The sequence below is a fragment of the Phascolarctos cinereus genome, unplaced genomic scaffold (genome assembly GCF_003287225.1).
Source record: "Phascolarctos cinereus isolate Bilbo 61053 unplaced genomic scaffold, phaCin_HiC Scaffold_5;HRSCAF=322, whole genome shotgun sequence".
In the NCBI taxonomy this organism is placed as follows: Eukaryota; Metazoa; Chordata; class Mammalia; order Diprotodontia; family Phascolarctidae; genus Phascolarctos; species Phascolarctos cinereus.
This window is the reverse complement of record NW_027555958.1, coordinates 314,228,631-314,255,693: the sequence shown is the minus strand read 5'-3', so window position 1 is coordinate 314,255,693 and position 27,063 is coordinate 314,228,631. Positions and strand designations below refer to the sequence as shown.

Genomic DNA, 27,063 nt, shown 5'->3' with positions numbered 1-27,063 from the left:
GAATCATTCTAGAGCACCTAGCAGCATTTCCTGCAGACCCAGTGAAACTGTGGCTGTGGGGAGAGTTGCTCTCAGGAGCAGTTCTTCCCAGGTGTTCTGTCCACCTGTCCTGGTCAGCACCATTTGTAATGCTCTGTTTTTCTCCCAGAAACACCCTCAGCTTTTGTCCACCCTTGCCTGCTCTTAGGGTTCTGTTTCCAGGCTTCAAGCTACATTCCCACATACACAGAGGTTATTTTTGTTTCCCAATTTGTGTCTCATCCCCCTTCTTTTGACTTCCTGGACATTGTGACTGTTTCCTACTCTTAATCAGTCAATCAACAATCATCTATTAAGCACCTACTATGTGCCAGGCACTGTGCTAGGGGATGGAGATATCAAAATGAAAACCAAATAAATAATCACTGTCTTCTAAAAAGCATATATTCATTCTGTCACGGGAAACCACACACACACACACACACACACACACACACACACACACAAAATATACAAAATACATACTAGGTAATTTTTACAACACAAGGTAATTGCAGGAGGGGAAGAAACCAACAGCTGTGAGGATTGGGAAAGGCTACATTAGAAAGCAGCATTTGAGCTGAGCTTTGAAGGAGATAGTGATTCCAGGTGGTGGAGGTGAGGAAGGAGGGAAGGCCAGGCACTGAGGACAGTCTGTTCAAAGGCAAGGAGATGGGAGAGGGCATGTCATGTATAGAGAACAGGAAAGCAGCCAGTTTAGCTGACCCACAGAATGTGGAAATGGCATGGGAAGTAATATATAAAGAGATGGGAGAGGTAGGCTGAGTCTAGGTTGTGAAGGGCTTAAGATGCTCCAAAGAGGAGCCTGTATTTGACCACTGAGGTAAGGGGCAGCTGTAGGAGCTTACTGAGCAGGGGAGTGGTGCAGTCAGACCTTTGCTGTAGGAATGTCACCTTGGTAACTGTGTAGAGGAAGAATCAGAGAGGGGCGAGAGTAAATACAGGGAGACCAGTTAGGAGACTACTCCAGGAGTCCAGCAGAGAGGTGGTGAGAAGCTGAAACTATGGTGGCAGCTAAGTGGGTGGAGAGAAATATCGTCCAGATAGAATCTGTAACTGGATATGGGGAGTGAGAGAGAGGGAAACAAGGCTGACTTGAAGGTGGTGAAGCCATGTGGAAGAATAGTCGTGCCTTAGGCAGAAATAGGAAATTAGGGAAAGGAATGGGTTTCTTAAGGAAAGACAATAAAGTATGTTTTTCACATGCCTTAGATCATAAACTCTTTCCGGGCAGGGACTGTCTGCACCCCCAGTGCTTGGCATACAGTAGGGGCTTAATATATGTCTGGGGTAGCTAGGTGGAGCAGTGAATAGAGTGCTGGGCCTGGAGTCAGGAAGACCTGAGTTCAAATCTTGCCTCAGATACTTAACTAGCTGTGTACCCCGGGCAAATCACTTTGCCTTTGTCTACCTCAGTTTCTTTATCTTTGAAATGGGGGTAAGAATAGCATCTCTCTCACAGGGTGGTTGTGAGGATCAAATGCCGTAATATTTGTAAAGCACTTAGTACAATACCTAGCACATAGGAGGTACTGCATAAATGCTTATTCTCTTTGCATCTAATTCAAAATGTTATTTAATAAGCAGTTGTTGATGTGGGATTGGAACTCAGGAGAGACACTATACTCATATATAAAGATCTTAAGTCATTTGCATAAAGATGATAATTAAACCGTAGGAGCTGATAAGGTCTCTGGAGAGAGGGAAAGAAGAAGGGAGGAAAGAGAGAGGGGGAAAGAGTGATGGAAGGAGGAGGAGGGTAGAGAAAGAGAGAAAGGGAAGGAGGGGGTTGTGAGTGAGAGAGAAGAAAAGAGGGCCCAGCACAGAGTTTCGGGGTGTGCTCACAAGTTAGGGACAGAACATAGATAATGAATTAGCAAATGAGAATGGTAGAGAATAATCAGACAGGTAGGACAAAACCCAGAGAGGAGAGAATACCCAGGAGGTTTAGACGGTGGTCAAATGGAAGAAGAGCCAGGGAAACAGAACTATAAGGATTAATGTATATGAAGGAACTCATTTTTGGTTCCTGGTTTCTACAGACTGAATACAGAATATGGGTCTGCTCCTCTGCACTGGGAAACATACTGACCAAAAGTCTCTTGCATTATTTTGCTTCTCTATTAAGAATTCACTTATTTATTCCACAGAAAGTAAAAACCTGGGACCCAGAGAGGTGTCTATCAAAGCTCACATGGTAGAGTTGCTGAACAATCTTGGGCCCTGGATGTGAAAGTCTTCCCATTATTCTACGACCTGGGGCCCCTTAGCCACCATCTTTAGCTGACAATCTATATGCATTGAGGTGAACATAGAGTTATTCACTCTTCTTAAGAGCCCTTTCTTTTCCTCCAGACAAGTAGTTAGTTCTAAGGGGATAATTATACTAATAACAATTCACATTCTTACAGCACTTTAAGGATTACAAAGCATTTTTCTAAAAAACAATCATGAGAAAAAACATGATGTAATGGAAAACTCATAGAGCTTGGGTCCGAGGATCTGGGTCCAAATCCTAGTTTGTGCCACTAGCTACCTTTGTGACCTTGGGCAAGGCACTTATGCCTAAAATGTGGGGGCTGCACTAAAGGACCTCTAGGGTCTACCCTTCCAGCTCTGACGTATGATTCCAAAGAGGCAGTGCAAAGATTTTTATCCCATTTTACATATGAGGAAACCAAGGCTGAGAGAGGGAGCTTGAGTGACTTTATGTAAGGTCACAAATCGAGTAAGTTTCAGTGTCAGCACCTGAACCTTTGGCTTTCTGATCCTAAGCTCAGCCTTCCTTCCATTATAAACCTTACAGTCTCTTCCAAGCAGGCTCTTCTAGAAACTAGTTGGTTAATGTCAAAAAGTTTTTAAAACTTCAAAGCAGTAGTTTAAACAGCAATCCATTTCCAATACATAAAGAGCTTATCAGACTGTAGGAGAAGGGACTCTTAGCCAAAACAAATGAAAACCCATTAAAACGAGACAGATCTTGCGCCTGAATGGAATTTTACCATTAAGTACCATTTATCCCATTTTAATTAGTATTTTCTGGACACACAATAACTGGAGCTAAAATACTGTTCTCTTGCCTTGAAATTTCTAATTATTGTTGCGACCTGCACAATTATGCGTCTTCACTGCTTTCTCCATCTTGCCTGCCATTTAAACAGCAAGATTTTCAATTATCTATGTGGACCTGTCAGAGATACCTTTAAGAGAAGTGGCATTATACCTGTCTCAATTTCTCTAAAAGCCAGAAGAGATCGCTTTTAGTCAGAACAAGCACACTTTGTCTTTCATCATTCTATTTTTTTTTGGTGTGAATAAAGAGTAAAAACAGGCTATTTAAAACATCCATTTAAATGCAAATTCTGATATCCCAAGAAAAATGTTAATCATTTAAATAGACAGGATCCTTCCCACTGTCCCTCCCTACTCCCCAACACTTTCCCTTCCTGCTTTTAGAAAGTGGAGTTGTAGCCCAGAAAAGTTAAGCCACAGACATGGCAGACAACTTCCAGCATGGGTGATCCCATCCCATTCCTAATGGGCTCTAGTATCATTCCCGGGACTTACCTAGCATTCCCATGCCTAGCATGAAAGCATCCATTGTGTAAGGGAGGCCCCTGGCCCGTCCTCTTGTCCCGGGTGGGAACATCACTTCCTTAGGCTGTGCTTTCTTACATTCTACCTATTGAGGGGAAAAAATATATACAAATGAGATGCTGATTAATTCCAGGGAAATGTCAAATGCAGACCCACATGGGTAAGAGAAAGGTTATTTTTAGCTGAGCTCCTTACACTCCAAGTAAAAAGAGTTAAGGAGAGTAAATGGCCTGCAGAATAAATATTTAAGAAAACATACCCCTTGTGTAAATCTTGCTTTGGAAGATCCTACAAAAATGAAATCAGGGAGCAGAGGGAGCTAACAAGACATACACACACTCAGCTGAAAATTGCCTAAAAAGAATCCCTGGTTTGGGAAGAATCATAGGAAGAGCACATCGAAGACAGCTGTTTGAAGTTCTAATGAAGAAATGTCCTTGAAACCTACTTCCAAGCATTCTTTATAAAGTTAAAGCATCAACTGTGTTCTTTTCATTGCATCTTCTCCATTTACCTCCAACCCCTCTCCCCCCTTGCCGACTCTTTTTAGTTGTTATATATGGGGTTACCCCAAAGTGACCCCAGTGACCCCCAACTTCTTTCTGTTCATTTTTTTCATCTTTGGAAGTTCCTGAAAATCCTGTCAATCCATTTATTCAAAATTTATATGAAAATCTTACCTAACTGGAACACAGGAGAACCCTTCCCCCCCCAAAAAAGCCCTATGAGCATCCCAAAGGGATGTTACAAGGTCACAGGAGAGGGCCCTAGTAACCAACTCAGAGCCCACATGAGTCTTACTTGCCACACAATGCTAACAAAATTCATTTTTCTGGTTTCCTAGCCCAGAGCAGCTAGGTAGCAGCCAATCAAAAGGATGGGGCTGCAATGGCTAGGTACAGGGAAAGAAACAGAAAAATTAAAGAAGGGGGAGGAGGGAAAGGACTACTGAGTATAGAGGCAGTTCTTGCTTAATTTAAGTGGACCTGTTCTGCATGCCTCCATGTAAAGCAATTTTTACATAATGCGAATTTGCCCATGACGGGGGAAAGGGAAGGAGGGCAGTAGAGAAACAGGAAGGGGGCTGGCATGTGGTTCAAGGGCATGTGGGGGTCAGGGGCAGAGAAGCAAGAACAGGAGGAGGAACAAGTTGGGGGTCCAGGCCCTGGGGGCCTGGCTAGAACTGAGAGGAAGAACATGCAGAAGAGTAGATATGTGGGGGCCAGATAGAGACACACAGAAGATGATAGGCAACACGCAGTAGTGGGTGGAGTGAGTCAAAGGTCTCCTCTCTCACTGCCACAGGTCTCAAACCAACAGCTACAGAGATCTCTCTGCCCATCTGTTCCACTTTTACTTGGAGGGGTATTTTTTAGGGCTTTTAAAAAAGTTGGGTATAGGAGGGATTTTTTTGGTGGGTGTGGGAGACCACAGAGCATGCAGCCAAGGAGTAGGAGTGGAGAGAGAACACAGCACTGTACAGTAAAGTTAATATTGGTGTTTTTTTGAAATGTGGATTTCTTTCAGAATTCTTTCTGCAAAGTCTGAATTTGTGTAGTGCAAATTTACATAAAGCAAAAAGTGTTTGTAATAGTCTGAGACCATTTAGCTTAGAGGGACATCTAATAGTCCAGGAAAGCAGGGCAGCATAATTTATGGTCAGGATGATGACCCTGAATCATCGATAAAAGGTTAAATTATATTTAATAGACACAAAGACAGGAATGTATGTAATGTATGTTCACAGTATCACAGATTTAGTGCTGGGAGGGGCGGTAGAGACAATCTTCCAGTCCAGTCCCCTCGTTTTACAGATAGAAAGCAAAAATCTCAGAGGTTAAGTGACTTTCCTCTCCAACAGCACTCTTGACTCACAGGACTTTCTCATGCATGTCACAGAGAATTTTTTTTGGCTGTGTAAACGCATTCTACACCCCCCCCCCTCAACTTCCCTGTTCCCAGATTACTCCTTCCCATTTTAAAGATCCCTTTTATGTATAGTATTCCTGGGTCAGCTAGGTGGCATGGTGAATAGAGCACCAGACCTGGAGTCCGGAAGACCTGAGTTCAAATCCAGTTCAGACATTTACTAGCCGTGTGACCCTGAGCAAGTCACTTAACCCTGTTTGCCTGTTCCCTCCTCCATAAAGTGTGCTGGAGAAGGAAATGGCAAATCACTCTAGTATCTCTGCTAAGAAAACCCCAAAGGGGGTCACGAAGAATAGGACGTGACTGAAATGACTGGACAACAACATAACAGTATTCGTCCATTAGAATGTAAGCTCTTTGAAGGAAAGAACTCTCTTTCTGCTGGTATTTTTAGTCTCAGCACTTAGCACAGAGCCAGACACAAAGTAAGGGCTTAATAAATGATTGTTGGTTTCACTTACTCAGAGTCATACCACCACTGGCATCAGAAATAGGATTTGAACAGGTCTTCATGATTCCATGCCCAGCACCCAACCACTACAACATGTTTAGAGGCCATTTAGTTTAACTCATAACTGAAGCTCTATGACACACCTAATAGATTTTTAAAAAATAACTTCTCATCAGGTACATCCCACCAAGACCTAGGACATTCATTCCACTTTTGCATCTTATTTTTTTGAGTGTTATTAATTTTTTATTATAGCTATCTCTTCCCAACATTCTACCTTCACCCCCAAATAAATCTCTACCTTATAACAAAGAAATCATTTGTTTTTGTTCAATCATTTCAATCATGTCCAACTCTTCATGACCCCATTTGGGGTTTTCTTGGCAAAGATAATAGAATGGTTTGCCATTTCCTTCTCTGGCTCATTTTCCAGTTGAGGAAACTGAGGCAAATAGGGTTAAGTGACTTGCCCAGGGTCACACAGCTAGGAAAGTGTCTGAGGTTGGATTTGAATTCAGGTCTCTCTGACTGCAGGCCTGGCACTCTATCCACTGTGCTACCTATCTGATCATCAGCTTTTCTGACTATGTAACATAACTGCGCCTCCCTCTGTACTTGTGGATTACCATCTCTCTGCCCAGACGCAGAAGCAAGTGAAGTAAGCTTCCCTATCAGTCCCCTGAAGTCACGACTGGTCACTGATCAGAGATCAATTGGTCATTGATTGGAGATCTATGTTTTTCAAAACTGTGTTAAAACATTTAGAAAGATTTCCATTCCAAATGGTTAGAGTTGAAAAGCTTTGGCATTCAGTGGGGGTGGGGTTGGGAAGGGTAGATTTCAGTTCCCCAGTGATGCCAGTTAAATGAGCCATTATGTTGGGTATTTCTGGCTGTTGTCTCCCTAAAGGCTACCCAGCCTAGAAGAGAGAGGAGCTGTACATTTTGGTATACTGAAGATAGCTCCCTCATTATTCCTCTCTCATTGTGGCTTGCTTGTGGACCCACAGTTCCTAAAGAAAATGAAACACACCTCTTCTCCTGGGTCCTGGGGTAGAGGCCCCACTGTTTATTTTCCACAGGGAACATCATTTACATGAACCCTGCCACTCTTAACAAGCTGGCGAAGGTGGGCGTGCTCTGTACATGCAAACAGATAATTACCCAACTCAGACCCCGAAATGGAGAATAATATAGCAAACCAGCTCCTTTCCTAATAGCCCTATCAGTGACAGTCTATTGCATTGTCTTATGAAAACCCTACGCTTGTTCCTAAGCAACCTGATCAACGAAAATTTCAGGTTTATACAATTTTCATTTAGGTAACATGAAGGTTAACAGCCTGTAATGGGAATATTTTAAACAAAACCACCTACTCTTCCTGCTCCTCAGCTAAATGCACTGAACTCCAGGGGAAGCTCCTTTACTCGTCTCCACCTTTCTCAGCAGCACTCAACTGTGTGAATTCTGCCAAAAACTCACTTTTGTCTCCCAAGTGTGGCCAGCAGCCTTGCCGTCAACGTGGTGCCAAGAACGGCTCGGTACTCGAGCCACATGTCACCCTGCCTCTTCTCAGAGGCTTTAAAGAAGAACAAAAATACTTATGTACAAAAGTATTATCACAAAGAGTTGGAAACAAAATATGTGCCCAATGATTGAAGAATGGTTGAGTAAATTATGATATGTGAATACAATCAAATATTACTATATCATAAAGAATGATGAATGTGAAGAACTCGGAGGCAGAAAAATACATATGAGGTGAGAGAGTGAAGGAAGAAAAGACAGAAGGACAATGGCTTCAACAATGTAAATAAAGACAATCCTAAAAAGGTGACACAGCTTCTCGAGTTCAAATCTGGCCTCAGACACTTACCTGCTGTGTGACTCTGAGCAAGTCACCAAACCCTGTTTGCCACAGTTTTGCCATCTATAAAATGGGCTGGAGAAGGAAATGGCAAACCACTCCAGCACCTTTGCCAAGAAAACCCCAAAAAGGGCCATGGAGAGTCAGACATGACCAAAAAATGACTCAATAACAAAAGGCAACAACATTCAAGTCAAATAGAACCATGGATCCTTCCTTTCTGTTACCAGGGAGCAAACTAAGGAAGTGGAAGTGATATATACCAATAGTTGCAATTATACTATTAATGAGTTTTGATGAATGTTACAGTGAGTGATGCTTTATTGCTGGGGGTGGGGTGGGGAGATATTTTTTGGGTGTTGGTTGGGAAGTGTCTATTGTGTCGAAATGAAATATAGAAAAAATAAAGTCAAAACAAAGAAAACCTATCCTCTAGAAAAGAAAGATAAAATCAAAGAAATACAGACTAAAAGAACAAAAGACGATGAAAGTGATGAAAGATTTGCTTTCTTATAATTTGGATTTTCTTATAATCACGAAGCCTTTCCTACTCAGCTGTCTTGGTTCCAACCAATACAAATCTTTTTTACCAGTAGAATGGTATAGTGTGGAATGCTACATTAGCAGGTGTTGTTGTTGAATCATTTTGTCAGTCATGTCTGACTCTTTGTGACCCCATTTGGAGTTTTCTTGGAAAAGACACTGGAGAGGTTTGACATTTCATTCTTTGGTTCATTTGACAGATGAGGAAACTGAGGCAAACAGGGTGAAGTGACTTGCCCAGGGTCACACTTAGTAAGTGTCTAAGGACAGATTTAAACTCAGGAAGATGAATCTTCCTGACTCCAGACTCAGCACTCTATCCATTATGCCACCTAGCGACCCCCACATTGGGAGAACCTAGGTTGAAATTCTGGATTTAACATTCTTCTTACCTGCATGACATTATGCAAGTCACTTAACCTTTCTTGGCTTCAGTCTACACAATTATAAAATGAGGGAGGTTGAATAATATGACCTAAGATCCTTTCCATCTTTAAATGTATGATCTTAAATTCCTCAGAAGTATGATGGAAAGAACACACAGGACTTGGATTCAGAAGACTCATGAGCCCTTTCTGACAAGTCACTCTAGATCCACAGATGAGAACCTGGGCAAATGACTTAAACTTTTTAGAGTTTCAATTTCTTCATCTGTGAAATGGGAAGTGTGTATTCTCAGAATCTTCTAGGGTTGTCAATGTGTGGACAGCACCTGGCAAAACCTTAAGGTGCTCCATAAAGCTATATTGTTATTATCTTGTCACTGCTGTCCTCATTCATCTCCTCTCATCATCCTCTCATAAGTCGTTTATATTTAACATTTGGCAGACTATCTATTGTGCAGGTGGAGAAAGTGAGCTCATGCTGTGTAGGCTCTACCCAAGAATCCTCAGGACAACCTCAGAGAAGATAAGATCAAGGGAATGACATGGACCTCATCCTACTCCCTCAGAGTTGTGATATCTTCCTCTAGGTCTCTGCATTTTGAGTTTCATCATCAATAATATATTATAGTAAATAATATATTATGATATAATTATAATATAATGTATATAGACATTAAGTTACTTAACATAGATATAATGATAATACAATGTATAAATATAATAAGATATAAATACGTTATGCTAAAATTGATAAGTTTTCAACTTTTGTTTCAGAATTCAGATAGAAAGCCCAAGGACAAGTCATTGTCTTGCCATTATTCTTTTATATTTAGATGATTACGCAGATAGACAAAGCAATTGCTCAACTATTTTGCATCTTTTTATATCTATGTGTGTGTATATTGTATAGACCAATTTACATACATGTTGTCTCCCCCAGCCAGACTGTAAGCTCCTTGAGGGCAAGGGCTATCTTCAGTTTTGTCTCTGTATCCTCAGTGCTTTGCACAGTGCCTGGGATGTAGAAGGCACTTTATGAATGTTTGTTGATGGATGGATGGATTGAACTGAATTGAATATGAATAAGGGAGTAGAAGCGTATCCTCTCTAGGCTCAATGAGACCATGCATTTTTTTGGTATCACTCCACATCATGGGGATAATATGTACCTCATCCTATTTCCACATGGCTCCCATTCTTTCTTCTAGACCTCTGTATTTTGAAAGCTGTTTTACTTTTTTACTCCACACAGCTTGAAGATTAGGGGTAATTGGGACAGCAACATCTATTAAAAAAAAGTTGTGAAATTTTTATGGACCAGTATTACATCTGGACAATTGCGAGCAGTGGTTTGGGCTTTGATAATGTCTTGGTTATTATCAGCATTATAATTGCTTTCCCTATACCGAGTCTCACATATTTTGCACCTACATTCTTCTTGCTATTGTTAGACCCTGACCAGTCACTTAATCTCCTCAGTGACTCAACGCAACTCTAAGACTCTAAGTTGCAGAGACAGTGCTGACCTGCTTTGCTAGAAGGAATTTCCTAAATCAAGTGGATCATGGTTTTAAGTCCTTATCCTAGCCCCAAAGATGGAGACTGTGGAGATGTTATAAGACTGGGGATTGATCAAAGGAGGAAAACATGTCTGCTACATTTGATTGGTTGTTTCTCCAGCATAAGAATGTTAGTCTCTATCTGTTCCCCCTTCTGCATTCTTGAGTGGGTGCTTTCTTCACAAAGTGGACTGACTGTTAAATGAATAAAGTTAGGATTCTGCTTCTCTTCTCCCTAAACTCAACAGATCTAACATGGCCTCTCTCTAGGCAGATGTGATGGATAAATGACCATGTTCATCAGGAAGAGAGCTCTCTCTATTCTAACTCAACAAACAGATCCAAGCTCCCGTCCAACAATTTCTCTGGCCCATTGCAATTAGGAGGCTGGGTTCTTGGGGCAGAGGAGCTGGGGAGCAATTGGACTGAAAGTACTTTAATAAGGGGGTACAGGGCAGGGGATCTGACTTTATTTAGTCCCACATGTGTTGCAGGAATAGCATGCCCGGCTCTCCATCGTCACTTGGTTCTAGGTGTGAATGATGGCAAACTCAGGGTAGTGAACTGAAGGGAAAGAGAACCAATATGGTGGCTGTTCCCATGGCAACCAGCCACAAGTGGAACTGCTTTCAAGCTCTTACTTACTGTACATCTCTCTCCCATCTCCCACTTCCCCTGGCCCAAGCTTCAGCAATGCTGATACTAAAACACCCATGATCAACTCCCAAACAAAATACATTCAAGGTGGGTCCTGGAGAATGCAGCATCTCTAGGTTGTGATTCCTAAGTCCCTTGCATATGAATGCAGATCTGCTTCATCTTCCACTGTAATAGTTCATAACAACAAGAGAACATAACAACAACCATCCTCTTTGATTGAAGTACTGGTAATTAACAAAAAAAATGCCATTTGGTTCAGCACAGAAAAAAACAACTTTGTAATCAACCTCATTGAATAACCAGTGGCCAACTGCTGGTATCAAGAAAGCAAGTTTTTAATTCATGACTTAGAGAAACACATGGTCCCAGAAGATAATGTTCAGAAGGAACAAATGACCATTATGAGTCCTGTTCTACCTCCCCAGATGCATGAGGGGATTGATTTCAAATTTCCACTCCCCAAATACATTCCTTGCTTAGCAAACCAGATGTGGCAATAAAAATAAGGGAGAAGGATGGAGAGTGGACCTATGATTTCATCAGTCTAGGGGACTCAGGGCCAAGGAAACGCCTCCTACAGTGGAGGTGGGGACCTTCTCTGTAACTTGTAGAATTGCCTAGAACACTGAGAATTTCTGTGGAAGACCCAGGGTCATTGAGACAATGTGTGTCAGAAGCTGGACTGGAACCCAGACCTTCCTGTCATTGAGTTTGGTTCTGTATCAGGCCACAACAGGAAATAATAATAATAGCCAACACCGATATTGTCCGTTATGGTTTCCAAAGTGTTTTACGTCAGTGGTGTCAAACTCAAATAGAAATGAGGGTCATTAAACTCTACCTAAAGATCCCTGTGAGGTGCATACTGACTTAGTTTTAAAATATGTTATCTATGTTTTATTGTATTATTATTTATTTTGTTAAATATTTCCCACTTAACGTTTGAATCTGGTTCAAGCCAAACTCAGGAGCATCAAAGGCTGCAAGCGTACACCTCTGCTTTATACACATGATCTCATTTGAGCCTTAGAATAGAGGTATAACTATCCCCATTTCATAGGTAAGGAGACTGAGGCTCAGACAGGTGAAGTGATTTGTCCATGGTATTAATAACAGTAATAGCATTTATTTAATGCTTTATAAGGCTTAAGAAGCATTTTAAATACATGATCTCATACTTTCACAAGCAACCTGTAAGGGATATGCTATTTTTATTCCCCATTTTACCGATGGGGAAACTGAGGGTAAGAAAAGTCAAATGACTAATCCTAATGCTGATATGTGCTGAGTGCAGAATAAAAACCCAGATCTTCTTTATTACAAGTTCAGCACTCATTCAGCTACACTGTAATGTACCTCAGTGATACTGGGTGTATATGTTTGGGGGGGGGATGTACGGTATAGTTTACTAACTCCCCCCAGAGGGGAGGAAATAGCTATAGATGGAGTAAAATGAATTACCCAAAGACCCATTTGATCTGGGAGCTGTAACACTTCCCTTTAAAGTATGGATCAGAGGCGAGATGCCTAATACAGACTTTTTGTCATTCTTCTTCCTTGTCTCTGCTCTCTTTTTCCCTTTTCACTAGTGACAAGTTGTTACTGAGAACCCAGCACAATACTGGATGGAGACCTGTAGGTGAGAAGTAATATCTTGCAGGCTTTGCTGCTTACACAGTATTTTCTGTCCATGATCTCATTTCATGAGATCACAGAATTTGGAGCTAGAAGAGAGCGCCTAGTAATAGTATCACAGATTTAGAGCTGGAAGGAACTGTCGAGGCTCCCTAATCCAACCCCTTGATCTTACAGATGAGGAAACTGAGGCCTGGAGAATCTGCATGATTTGTCGCATGTGGCTGAGCTTTAGGTCTGGGAGAAGGGAGAAAAAAACATTTTGAAGAAAAGAGCAGAAAACTCTTAATTTTACCAAACAAAGAATCAATTTGTGCTTTATTGCAGAACTGACCATTCTTGGGCTTTTCCTGCCAACAAAGATCTGTCCTTAAGCTATGAACAGCTCAAAGTCATCATTAATGCTGACTGTGAATGACCATGAGACCAATACTTACATTTGCTGGCGATGACTATTTTTGTGGGTATTGTGGGGGATGCTATTGTTGGATTAGAAAGTAAAAGGTGCTGAAGAGTGGCTTAACTTGATTTTTTTTGTAGACAAATGATCAGCCTAGAGAAGCAACAGCCTTTCCAGAACCAGTTAAAAGAATACCCATTTACATCTTTTACCAAACACTTCAAAAGGGACCACACAAAGCTATGAAATCCCAAGACACCAAAAAGTCTCTCCTCTGAGTAACAGTCCCTTATCACCAATGGTGTACTGAACATTTCAAATTGGATGTTCAGAGTAATCCTAAACTCAACACGTTCATGTGTTTTAGTCATTTTCAGTTGTGTCTGACTCTTTGTGATTCCTTTTTCAGGTTTTCTTGGGAAAGACACTGGAGTGGCTTGACATTTCCTTCTCTAGTTCATTTTACAGATGAGGAAACTGAGGCAAACAGAGTAAAGTGAATTACCCAGGTATCTGAAGCTGGATTGGAATTCAGGTCTTCCTAACTCTAGTCCCAGTGCTCTATCCACTGTGCCACCTAGCTGCCCTTCCCTAAGAAGAGGCTTCCCCAATTATCCCTCCATTCCACAAGCACAAAAGATTCCCTGTTGTCTTTAGTATTTAAATGTAAATTCCTCTGATGATTAAAGTTTCTCACAACCTAGATCTTTCTCATCTTTCCAATTTTCTTTGGTACCACTCTCCTCCCCACCCTCTATAGTCCAGCTATATTAACCTTACTTTCCACACTCAATGCTCCATCTCTCATCTCAGTGACTTTTCCCTGGCTGTCCTCCATGCTTGGAACCCTCTCCCTGCTCCCCTCTTTAGAACCACCAGCTTCTTTCCAGACTCAGCTTCCCCTCTAAGGATGCCTGGTACATACTCTGTCTCTATCTTGTATCTGTCTACTCCTCCTCTCCCCATTAGAATGAAAGCTACTATTTTTCCTTTTGCTTTATAACCCCAGGACTTAGCACATAGGACGTGCTTAATAAATGAGTGTGGGTTGAGTGGCTGACTGATAAATTCTAAAGGGGGAGCTGAGTAAAGACTGTTATAAACCAGTATGAGGAATTGATTACTTGTTATCAGAAATTCCTGGCTAATTCTCAGCCTCTCACAGACTTTCTGGATGAGGCCGTGCCCAATCTTCTGCAGGACATACTCAGGTCAGTGGAGCACAGACCTTGAACTGATTTCTTTACACCTGGTAAGCCTGGAAAATGAGACTTAGAAGGTGGTATATGGGAGGATGAAGGTGCTTGAAATTTTTATGAGAACCTTATTGATCCGAAAGCTTTTGTTCCAGCTGTCTTGTTGAAAGACAATGAAAACATTCATTAGAGCAAAGACTTGAGAAAGAAGACCCAAAAGTTGATGGCAGGTAGAAGAGAGATTAGAAGCTAGAGAAACTTACAGTGATGACCAAAAAGCTACTATTTCAAATCTAAATTGTTCCTGCTTTTCTGGGCCTGATTCCCAGGCTTCTATGGCTTGTCTGGAGCAAAGGGTCCATGCTGAACTCACTGGACCATAAAATGGTATTCCTAAAGCACAGGTCTGATTATGCCACTCTTTTGCTCAAGGAGCTCCCGTAACTCCCTATTTCCCCTAGGATAAAATACAAACTGCTTTGGCATTCAAAGCCCTTAACAATCTGCCTCCACCCTACCTTTCCAGGCTTACTATACATTATTGTCCTTTAAGAAACCTAAATTCTAGAACAGGGGTGTTCTAGACCAACCATCCTGTGTGCCATTTCCTACCCATAACATCCCTTATCCTGCCCATGCCTTTGCACAAGCTGTCTGTCTCTCATACCTGAAGTGCCCACCCTCCTCATCTCTGCCTCTTAGAATCCCTAGGTTCCTTTCTAAGATACCTCAAGGGCCACCTTCTATAGGAAGCACATCTTGTCCCCCCCAAGTTACTTCGTATCTCTTCTATATTTACTGTGTCCACATTATTTCCTCCCAGTAGAATATAAGCTTTTTGAGGGTAAGGATGGTTTCATTTTTGTATCCACGTCCCAAAGCCTGGCACATAACAGGAACCTAATAAATGCTTGTTGAAAATGCACATCCAAGGTCACATAGCTGGTGAGCAGAAGAGCCAAAATTGGAACCTTGGCCCTCAAATTCCAAATCCCGCTGCCCTAGCCACTATGTTGTGCGTTAGCTAAGGGGCCAGTATTGCCCCCATTTTTCAGATGAGGAAAACTGAGGCTCAGGCTGGTCAAGAGACTTTCCCTAGATCACACAATTATCAGATGACAAAAGCAGGACTCAAACCTAGATCCTCCATCTCTAAATCTGGGCTCTTTGCACCACACTGGGGAGGCAGCCCAATAAATTCATGGGCCCTGGCCCTAAGAATTTCCAATGCCATAAGACAGCAAGACAGATAAGCTAACATACCAAATAGCTATGTACAGGTAGACATCATGATGGCAAGTTTGAAATCAAGCTCAGTGATAGTATGAGGTTGTACTTTTTTTTTGGTTGTCAGATGGGGGTACCATTGCTGACTTTCAGGAGAAGGCCATGTCTGTGGTCCCAGGTGCTTGCCCACATGCAAATGGGAGGTGGGATGGAATATTGTGCCTATTGAGATGTTGCTTTCCTGATATTCTAGCTGGGGGGATGGTGGGCGAAGTACATAGCTTTGTGGTATTGGGCAGGGAAAGGCTCCGATCTGAAGGGGCCCAGGAAAGCAGGAAGTCTGAAGAAGCTTGATATCACTGAGTGGGGCTGGGGTGGAGTGGGGTGGGGTGGGGGAGTTGGGAGTGGCAGAAATAACTGCCCTGGACTCCACTCTCCAGAGTGAATTAACAAAGGAAAATAGGGGCTTTGAACTCCGCATGTGAAAGGATAGGCATCAACCAATGACTCCTTTCCCCCAGCACATAATAATAATAATAATAATAATAATAATAATAATAATAGTAATGATAATACATAAAAATAGTTAACATTTATATAGCACTTACTATGTGCCAGGCACTATGCTAAGTGCTTAATTATTATCCCATTTATTCCTCGAAACAATTCTGAGAGGCAGGTACTATTATTACTCCCATTTTACAGATAAGGAAACTGGCAAACAGAGGTTTTAGTAACTTGCCATGATCACACAATTAGTAAGTGTCTGGGGCTGGGTTTGAAGTCAGGTCTTCCTGATGAAACTCTATCTACTGTGCCAGCTAGTTTCTCCAACACAGTTGCACTAAACTGGTGTGTACATATAAATTAATTGAATTTTTTTCTGGAGGACAAAATTAAGATGTCTCTGGTATGGAGAAGTGAGGGTAGTTGTGAGCTATTGCTCCTTACTGGCAGGATAAAGGAACAAAGAACTGTCAATGTACCGACAGTAACTCTTTTCTCTTCTCCACTCACAAAGCAAAACAAAAGAGCTATTTTGCTTGTGGAGAATGACCAAGAGGTGCACCAGAGCTCAAGCAGAAACTTATACAAGAGTATACCTTACAGAGTTTACCAAAACAAAACCAACACACCCCTGTTACTTTGGACCAGCTCTGACTTATGTAAATAGCCTTGTCTTTCCTTTGCACACAGTAGGCACTTAGTAAATGTGGACTCAATTGGATTTGCCCTTGCATTGGGCAAAAACCCAAACCAGCTATAAAACAAGGGCTTCTATGTAAGCTGATCAGTAAACAAAGGAGATGTTAGCCTACTTAAAAGTAAAGGCCTTCGGTAGTAGCATTTATCTTCAGACGATGAATGTGCTAATTATAAATGATTCATATGTATTTGTTTAAGCACTGAGGTTCTCTAAGATATATAGTCCTGCATCTCTTTCACTAGCTAGCAGTATTACTCTCAGTATTTTCTAGTGACTAAACCTCATTTCTTAAATAAAAAAAAAGTTTGATTACTCTGACTTTTCCTTAATTCAGACTGACCTTCCCTTGCCCAATTAGGATGAATTATCAGGGTTCTCTTCTGCCTAGAAAAGCTGGCAGCCTGCAATGGGGAGTATAGATTCCACAGCAGAGCACTGAGGGCTGGGGAGGGAGCTAGGGAGTGGGCTATAAGGAAGCAAGGTCAGCAAAGTGAGAAAGTAACAGGAGGATGTGTGCGGTTTGTCCTTTGCTCTCAAAGAGGACCATGACATCAGGGAAATGATGACATGACTTGAAACTGACTTTGATTTGAGTGAGGGAGGGCTGTGCAAGGTCACCAGCCTCACTTTCTCCTCCAGAGCCATCTGGGTCCAGTGGCCTGATATGAAGGGAGGTACAAACCAGAAGTATGGGAGAGAAAGAAGTGGAGAGAGGAAGATGGGCAGATAGGGGGCGCAGTGGATAGAGCAGTGAACCTGGAGTCATGAAGATATAAGTTCAAATCCTGCCTTAGACACTTAATGTAGCTAGGTGATCCTGGGCAAGTTGCTTGAACCTCTCTCAGTCTCTGTTCCCTCATCTGTAAAATGGGCATAATAATAGCGTCAACTTCACAGCATTGTGTGGGGATCAGATGAGATATTTGTAAAATGCTCTGCAGTTTCTATGTAAACACTAGCTATTAAGATGGTCAGGAAACTCTACAAATAAGAGTATGAGGAGGGGTATCCCTCGAAGATAAACCTTCCCCATCACATCTTTTGACTAGAGACTGGCCCTGGTGGGCCAGGTTAGGTGTGGGGAAGTTTCCTGGGAGAAAAGAATGGGAGGCACATAGTAGATGGACAGGAGATACTTGTGTCTCTGGAACATGGGGGCAACTATGAAAGATCATGGGGTGTAGAGCTGACCTACAGCATACTTTTGTTACCATTTATTCCAACGCCTTTGTTTTACAGGCAACTGTCAATATCAGAGGATTGTAATTGGTAGAATGACCACAGATTCTGGAGGGAAGTGTCCGTAGGTCATATTTTTGGCTCCTCTCAGGGTTTTCCTTGGGCAGCTAGGTGGTGCTATAGTGCACAGAACCCCAGGCCTGGAAGACTCATCTCCCTGAGTTCAAATCCTGCCTCAGACACTTAACTAGCTGTGTGACCCTGGGCAAGTCACTTTAACACTGTCAGCCTCAGTTTCCTCATTTGTAAAATGAGCTGGAGAGAGGAATGGCAAACTACTCCAGTATCTTTGCCAAGAAAACCCCAAATGGGGTTATGAAGAATCAGACATGACTGAGAAATGACTGAACAACAACAAAGTGCCTCCTTTAATTCCTTGCCTCTGTGGTGTATTGCAAAAAGTGCTGAACTTGGGAGTCGGAAAACCTCACACTTCAAATCCTGGCTCTGCCACTTTCACGTCCCCTGATCTTTGAGTTCAAAGATTTAGGTATGAATTCTGTTCCTAACCCCTCCAAGAAGCGTGACTATACACAAGTCACTTAACATCTCAGGCTAGTTTCTTCAGTTTCTGTTTGCACTGCCTGCCTTCCAATGGGCTGTGAGGAGAGCCCTTTGAAATGTTCTCTATTGGAGTCATAACTGCCTACTCAAGGGAGTGTGAAAAGTCCTGCTTAAAGAAGGCTATCTGTAAAATATAGGTGTGGTATAGTGGAGAGAGAACCGGTGTCTTTCACAGTCACAAAGACCTGTGTTCAAACACTGCTTCTGACAGTGTTGTGCAAGCCCAGGCAGGTCACTTGATCCCTCAGTGGCCAGGTAATTCTCTAAGACTCCGAAGTGCCAATCTACATCTACAGAAGGAGTTTCTTATATCAATGAAAACATAGGTCTGGTCCATAAAGCAAACAAATTAAGAAACTAAAAACCCAAACCAGGAGCCTTTATAGGTCATTGCCACACCCTATCATTCTCTGAGTCGTGTGATGGTTCCACTTAAATTTAGAATGTGATCATTCAGCATGAGAAGGCAGAGGAGATAGAAGAAGCAGAGAGAGACGGGGGAAACTCCCAACACTGGTGGTGACTCCCCTTGCTGTTCCCATCTGTTTCTTGCTACCATTTTCGATTCTCCCATCTCCACCCACCTGGCTAGGTGAATTCATCCCAGAAGCTTTTGTTTTTCAGGTGCTTGAGGAGAGAGTGAAAGGACTTGGAGGAGGAGGCTGGGGATGGAGGCTACTACCTTTCCTATTTCACTCCTGAGCCCCAAGATGGGAAGTACATCTTCAGGACACTGTCTACGAGGTGATTTCAAGGTTAAGAGAGTTTGTACCTTTCACTGCACCCTCTGACACTGACATAAGCCTTGGAACCCTCAGCCTTGCTCAGTAAGCGGCTGTCGTAGGCAATCTGCTATTCCTTTATTCCTTCATTCCTTCCTTCTTTGCTTTTTTCCTTCCCTTCTTCTTTCATTCTCCCCTTCCCTTCCTCTCTCCTTCCTTCTTTCTTCTTGTATTCTCTTCTCTCCCTCCTTTCTTTCTTTCTTTCATTCTCCTCCCTCCTTCCTTCCTTTCTTCCATTCTCCTCCCTCCCTCCTTCCTTTCTCTTTCTTTCTTCCATTCTCCTCCATCTTTCTTTCCTTCCTTCCTTTCTGTCTTTCTTTTTTCTTTCATTCTCTTCCCTCCCTCCCTTTCTTTCTTTTTCCTTTCTCTTTCTCTTTCCTTCTTTCTTTTTCATTTCTTTTCTTTCAGACAGGAAGAAGGAAAAAGAAAAGTAAAGAAAAAAAGAGTAGCAATCTCTAGTGTTTAGCACTAAGCCTCTGGGAAAGATCATCAAGACAGATGAAAAAGGAGAAATCCCAGAAAGAACAAGGAAAGAAATGTTCTCAGAAGGGTAACTTTAGAAAGGGGGAAGAAATCTGAAGGAGACTGGGCTGGCTGCTCCCCTGTTACCCTCAGTCCCTACTTCCATGCTACCCCCTCACCCTTTTCTCTTGCAGAAAGGCCGAAGACCTCACCCAGTGTGAAAAGGGTGGGGTAACCAGGAAGGGGGCTGAGGCTGATTTGGCTACCTTAGGAAAATGATCCCTAGGGCACTCCTGCAATGAAGCTAGCTGTCAAGGACATGGGAAGGACAAATGAGCTGAGGGGGAAATACATTTCTATGTCCAGTATAGATAACTTCCCTCTGGGCCAAATAACCTTACACACACACACACACACACACACACACACACACACACACACACACCCAACCCCAGAGGCCCTAGAGCCTCTGCTCCCTGGCCTGTGTGGTTCTCCTTCTCCCTCCCCTCACGACCCAGCACTTGGAGCTTCCACATAAAGAGGGCTTCAGTATGCGTGTTTGGTGGGGTGGATCCCTCCCACATAAACACGTAGATTCATTTATTAAATGTCTCTCTGGCATTTTCTTTTTTGCCTTCTTCCTGCCTTGTTTAATACTGCATTTGACATTCTCATTTTATAAATGGCAACGGAAGCAGAATGGATAAGCTAAAATTAGCTTACAAGTGAGAAGGATGCTAGAAATAGGCTCCTGAACACGGCAGCCCACTTAATCCCTCACTCTCTCCTTCCTACTCTGCCTGCCTCACCGCCCCTCCCCCCTCACATCCCCAAACCCTCTGGGGCCTTATCTCTCAAATGAAGCAGCTTGGCCTCTTGGGCCTCAGACGGGTCCCTGGGAGGTACAGCAAGCACCTGGACAGGGGGCATTTCTCTAGAGACAACAACACTTCTAGCAATTTGGCACAAATCCAAGTCTTGGCCAGTGCCCCTCTGTACATTTTCAGCAGGATCCTGCTTGGGGCTATGGTTCCTGTGGGATGTTTTTTTTAGGATCATAGATCTAGGGACTTTAAAGGGCATCTAGAATAGCCTCTGCATTTTACAGTTGAGGAAACTGAGGCCTAGAAAGGCCAAATGACTTACTCAAGGTCATACAGATTGCAAGCTGGTAAAGCCAAGATTCAAACTCAGATATTCTGAATCCCAATCCAGAACTCTCTCAGCTTTAATAATAATAATAAAATTATAATAGTAACTAATAATAGTTACTATTAGTAATGTAGTTACTAATAGTAATAATAACTAACAAGTGCTTTAAGGATGGCAAAGTACTTTACATTTGTTATCTCATCTGATTCTCACAACAACACTGTGAGGTAGGTACTATTATTATCCCCATTTTACAGATGAAGAAACTGAGGTTGAAAGATTAAGTGACTTGCCCTGGGTGTCACAGCTAGTAAGTGTCTAAAGCAGGATTTTTTTTTAGTGGGGGAGGCAATTGGGGTTAAGTGACTTGCCCAGGGTCACACAGTTAGTAAGTGTCTGGGGCTAGATTTGAATTCAGGTCCTCCTGACTCCAGGTCAGTGATCTATCCAATGCTACCACCTCAATGCCCCTAAAGCAGGATTTGATGAAGAAAATGATGACAATATAGGTTAAGTGAGTTGGTCAAGGCCATACAGGAGGAAAACAGAAAGGCCAGGTCTTCAGACTCCAAAACAGGATTTGGTAAGAGCCAGAGCTGCTGCCTCAGCACTCTTATTCATCGGTTTTCCTCCTTCTCTCCCTGTTCCCTTGTTCCCCCAGTTCCCACAATCTCCTGAGGGCTCCTTTAAAGATCTGGTTTTTAAGTCCAGGAGATATCAACATTGGGTTGATTTACATATGGCAGGCCTTGGCCTTCACCCTACCCTACCTTTTGCTCTATGGGAGAAGGGTGGGAAGTTTGGACAAGAAATATAAAGATGATTGAGCTGAGGACCGTAACCCAAAGGTTCTCCCTAGGACATGGAGTTCCCTCCCAGGCTGACTATCCTTTCTGCCTGCGGGTTGGGAGCAGAGGTGTGTGTCAGTGGAATTTCACACTTCAATTCTCCTTGTCTGGAAGCCAGCAGAGACTATGGTCCCTGTCACAAATTATGCTGCTTCCTCCCCATCAAGGGACCCATGCTACCTAGTCTCATGGAGGTGTGTAGTTCCCACCTACTGGGGTCCCTTTTTTAGCCCAGGGGTTAGACACAGCAGCATCTTGGGGCCAAAGACATACATCCATACTTTATACTGAGTCTATTGACTTAAACAGAACTGTGCTTAGCAGCTTCTTTAGCAAGCACAAGCTCTGCAGCACCTTAGGTCCATAGCCCCCAACGTGTGTGGGGGGTGAGGAGGGGAGGGGAAAAGAGACCGTGTGGCTACCAGAGACAGGAAAGCTTCTCTGATTAGCACCCACCCAATCACGGTCATGGTCCTAGTAGAAAGGCTGATGAATTTGGAATTAGGTGACTTGGGTTCAAATCCTGACTCACATACTTAACTAGCTATGTGACCCTGGGCAAGGAAGGCCCTTAACCTCTCTCAGCCTCAGTTTCCTCATTTGCAAAATGGGAATAATAATAGCATCAACTTCACAGAGCTGCTGTGAGGATCAGATGAGTAAACATGTAAACCTCTTGGCAAACCTTATTAAGAGTTATATAAATGCTAGGGCACTGGGCAGCTAGGTGGCATGTTGGATAGAGCAATGGCCTTGGAGTCAGGAAGACCTGAGTTCAAATGCAGCCTCAAACACTTACTAGCTAGGTGACCCTGGGCAAGTCACCTCACCCTGTTTGCCTAAGTTTCCTCATCTGTCAAAACCACTCCAGTCTCTTTTCCAAGAAAAGCCCAAATGGGATCAAGAAAAGTTGAACAAGACTGAAGTGACCGAATAACAACAAAATATCAATGCTATATATCATAAACTACAGAACTTTATATAAATGAGGGATTGGGCCTGGTGAATTCATTAGGATAGGGAACTTCCAGGTAAGATAACACCACTTTGCATCAGTGCCTCCTTGGCAACTTATGATTTTAGAGGCTTGCTTAGACTAATGAGAGGTTTAAGTGATTTGCTCAGGGTCATAAGTATCTGAGGCCTGCTGTCTCTATCAACTATGTCTACACATGCAAACGCACCCACACCCACAAATAAAAACTATTACTATTATTCTATTTCTCTGTATCTTCCTCAATACTTATATAATAAAGAATGAACTAAATAAATTTGTGTTCATTTGAAGGTGGGGGTTTCTTTTGGTCTGAACATGAGATTTCATTGCTATTACTTAAGCATTTATTAACCTTACTATGAGCAAAGCACACATTTAGGCACTGGAGATACCGAGTAAGAATGAAAAATAGTCCCTGCCCTCAAGGAGCTTATATTCTCTAGGAGGATGCAACATGTAAACAGACAAGATAATGTGAGGTGGAAAAGAGCAGCAACACTAACTAAGGAACCAGGAAAGGCTTCCCATAGGAAGAAATACTTGAACTAAGTCTTGAAGAAAACTAAGGATTATAATAAAACAGGAGGTGCTGTAAGGCTGGAGAAACCATTTACATGCATTAATCTTCATAACCACACTGTGAGGTAGGTATTATGGGTATTATGATCCTCAAAAGCACAGATGAGGAAACTTGGGCTCAGAAAGGTAAATTGATCTGCCTCAGGTCACATAGCTAGTAATTGTCTAAAGGCAGAATTTGAATCCAGGTATCTGCAGGCTCTTCCCATTATACCATGGTGCCTCTAAGAGCTATAGGTAGGTGATGCAGTGGATAGAACGCCAGGCCTACAGTCAGAGACTCAACTTTGTGATTTCAAATCTGGCCTCAGATACTTACTAACTGTGTGACCCTGTTTGCCTCAGTTTCCTCATCTGTAAAATGACCTGGAGAAGGAAATGGCAAATAATTCTAGTATCTCTGCCAAGAAAACCCCAAATGGGGTCATGAGGAGTTGGACATGACTGAACAACAGTTCTTAGAGGCAGAGTTAAAGAGCAGAGAACGAATTCCAAGTGTAGATTGACAGCTTCAATTGGATTGTATGTATGTAGAGGCTACTAGTCTAACTAGTCCAACCTTCTCTCCCTTTAAACAGGATGAAACTGACAGCCTAGAGATTAGTTGGTTGGCTATTGTCCTTCATTCTTGAAGAGGACCCAAATGACATCACTATGTTAGAGTCAAGGTACAGTGCGTCTGACTGTGGCTCATCAGACCAATAGTAGCTCTGAAGGCTCTACCACAAGTCAGGCACAAATGGTCCATTTGAACATTTGGGGTGAATTCTCTAAATTTGTGCATTGCACATTTCCTAGACATTAAATGACTTGCCCAAGGCCACCTGGGTATTCAGCATCGGAGGAATAACACAAACCTAGGTATTCTGACTCCAGCCCCAGCATTCTTTCATCTGTGCTCTGCTGTTCCCCTACAGAGCCTGTACAAAGGCTTTCTGTGGAGGCAGGAGATAGCATCCCCAGTGTGGAGGACAGGAAGAAGCAGGCCAATTTGGCTGGAACCCTGAGCACATACAACAGAGAAATAGCAAATAAATCTGGAAAGGCATGCTAGATGTATGATAGATGCTGGACTGTAAAGGGCTTTAAATGCCAAGCTAAGAACTCTTATTTTATCTTGGAGACGGAGTTGAAGATTCTGGAGCAGGGAAGGGATGTGAGGAGACCTTTGCTTTAGGTCGCTGTTGCCCCAACACTAACACAGATAATTAAAAAGTCCCCTGGTGCATTTTTGCTTTTGCCAAAGAGATATATTCCTAGGAAAAACAGTGTACACATAAAATCTTTGTAAATTAAATCACTGTAATGGAGGGCTTGCTCTGTAGGGTTAAGTCTTTTTGTAAAATAAATAACCAGGATCATAGCTTTAGGGCTGGAAAGGCTGTGAGAGGTCATTTAATCCAAACCCTTCATTTACCCCCGCCCCAACTTCCTCATTTTATAAAACGGAGGCTCGTGGAGGTACCAAGGTCAAACAGAGAGTCGGTGGAAGAAATAGGATTTGAATTCAGCTTCTGTAACTCAGAGAATCAGGCATTCTTTCCATCATATAATACTGCTTTCCCAATTATTTCTAATTAATTCAACTTCTGGCATAACTCTTCATTTTTCATATATTTGGCTTGCTTAAACCAAATTTAACGTGTGTGTGTGTGTGTGTGTGTGTGTGTGTGTGTGTGAGAAACTCATTATGGGTAAATTGCAAATGGAGATCCTAGTCTCTCTCCTCTAAAAATAAATTTCACCCTTTATTCCTTTTAGGCGATTCCTCGAATCCCAGCCAGAGGAGAGCAGCTTTGACTTCTTGCTACAAATAATTGGGCCCCTAATGAAACTCCTACTCAGCTCTTTGCTAATTCCAGTCTCCCTTCTGTGTGACTGTCACTTACACTTCTATTGCTTTGAGGCTGCTATCTGGCCCCTAATCAAGCAAGTACCCTCACCGCTGAGGTTACTGCTTCAATTGGGGGGGAAGCCGTATGGGGCATTATGAGCCAGCATCCACCTACTTCAGAAAGGACAAGAGTGAGGTTTCTCTCCAAATGATTTTAAGATGGCTCTACTGACTTATGTAAGTGACATTCACATTTGACCATGATGGAAACAGTGGATTCTTTTCCTGTGAAAGAACCCAGAGGAACAGGGCTGGAATTCTGGTTTTGCTTCTTCTTTCCTAAGTGACCTTTAGCCAATTGCTTCCCCTTTCTATGCCTCAGTTTCTTCCCCTGTAAAAGGGGTTACTCTGGTTTGATTTAGTTTTCCATTAGATTGTGAGCTCCTTGAGGGCAGGGTCTGTCTTTGACCTCTCTTTGTATTGCCAGAGTTTAGCACAACATCTAGTAGTAAGTTCTTAATGAGTGTTAACTGACTTCTAAGGCGCCTTCTAGCTCTACATCAAAGGTGATGTGAAATTGTCATAGGTTTCTCGGGTTCCATCTCTGGTTCTGCCATTAAAGTATGTGGTTTAAAGTTCTTGGCATCATTTTCCCCACCCCTCAACCCTGCCTCTGTGACTTTCATTAAGGACAATGGGTGAAAAAAGGCAGGAAGTGCTTTGAGATCTGTAGCTCTCACAGTGTCAAATAGACAAGAGCTGCTATGGATACAACTCCTGGGTTCTAGTTCTAAGAGGCAGAAATAAAGAGGAGAGAATACATTCCAGGAACAGGTTTACAGTCTCAGTCACTTCCTGGTGTGGGATCCAATTTTTCATCTTTTGAGGTGAATGAAATTTACTTCATTTTGCCAAACATTAAGTGCCTGTGACACTCAAAGAATGGTGCTGGTCATTAGCGGGCACATGATGATGACAATGACACTGCTCTTACGTTAAGGAACTTACATTCTATTAGAGGAAGCCACATGGGGGACACAGTTTTGGGTTGCCACTCTGAAGACAATAATCCTAAGATGTCTCATGGCCCTACCTTAGGAAACTACACAGAACTTAAGAGGCCAGTGACTTTGTTCATTCATTACTGCCTATCACATAGAGTTTTTAGTCAACTTAAGCCTTTACTATGTGCCAGGCACTGAGCTAATGCCTAGCACTAAGTGCCAGAGATATAAAGAAAGGCAAAAATCAACCCCTGCCCTCAAGAAGCTCACAGTCTAATGGGGGAGACAATAAGTAAACAACTATGTACAAGCAAAATATATTCAGGATAAATTGAGAATAGTCTCAGAGGGAAGGCACTAAGCATAGGGACTGGGATCACCTGTGAAGGAGGGATCTTGCAGAAGGTGGGACTTTAGCTGAGGCTTGAAGGAAGCTGAGGGAAACCAGGAGGTGGAGATGAGGGGGGAAAAATTCCAGGCATGAGGGGACAGCCAGTGAATGTGCTTCAAATAGGGAAATGGAAGGTCACGTATAAGGAACAACAAGGAAGTCAGTGTTACTGGAGCACAGAGCACGTGGAAAGGGGTAAAGTAAGGTGTTGGATTATGGCATTCTGGGGCCTAGACAGCATGGTGCATTGGAAGAAAGGGCTCTAGACTTGAAGTCAGAAAACCAGATTCAAATCTTGGCTCTGATACCTGTTGCCTGCATGTTCTTGGTAAGTCAGCCTCTCTGGGCCTCAGTTCTCATCTGTGCTGTGAGGGAGTTGACTTAAATAGCCTCTAAAATTCCTTCCATCTCTAAAATCTATGATCCTATAATCCTACCTTTCCAGCTTTATCTACTACTACTAATCCCCTTCCCCCTTCATATCACTCAATGCTCCAGTCACACTGGACTCTCCTT

General features: G+C 42.6%; 1 protein-coding gene across 9 annotated transcripts in view; it reads right to left on the bottom strand.

Annotated features, from left to right (window-relative positions):
- MSI2 (musashi RNA binding protein 2) overlaps positions 1–27,063 on the bottom strand; it is a 539,650-nt gene that overhangs the window by 77,419 nt on the left and 435,168 nt on the right. For all 9 annotated transcript variants that reach the window (XM_020991908.2, XM_020991907.2, XM_020991911.2 and 6 more), the window contains exon 9: positions 3,607–3,721. In XM_020991908.2, the coding sequence (XP_020847567.1) occupies positions 3,607–3,721 (115 nt within the window). The remainder of the gene's footprint in view (positions 1–3,606; positions 3,722–27,063) is intronic.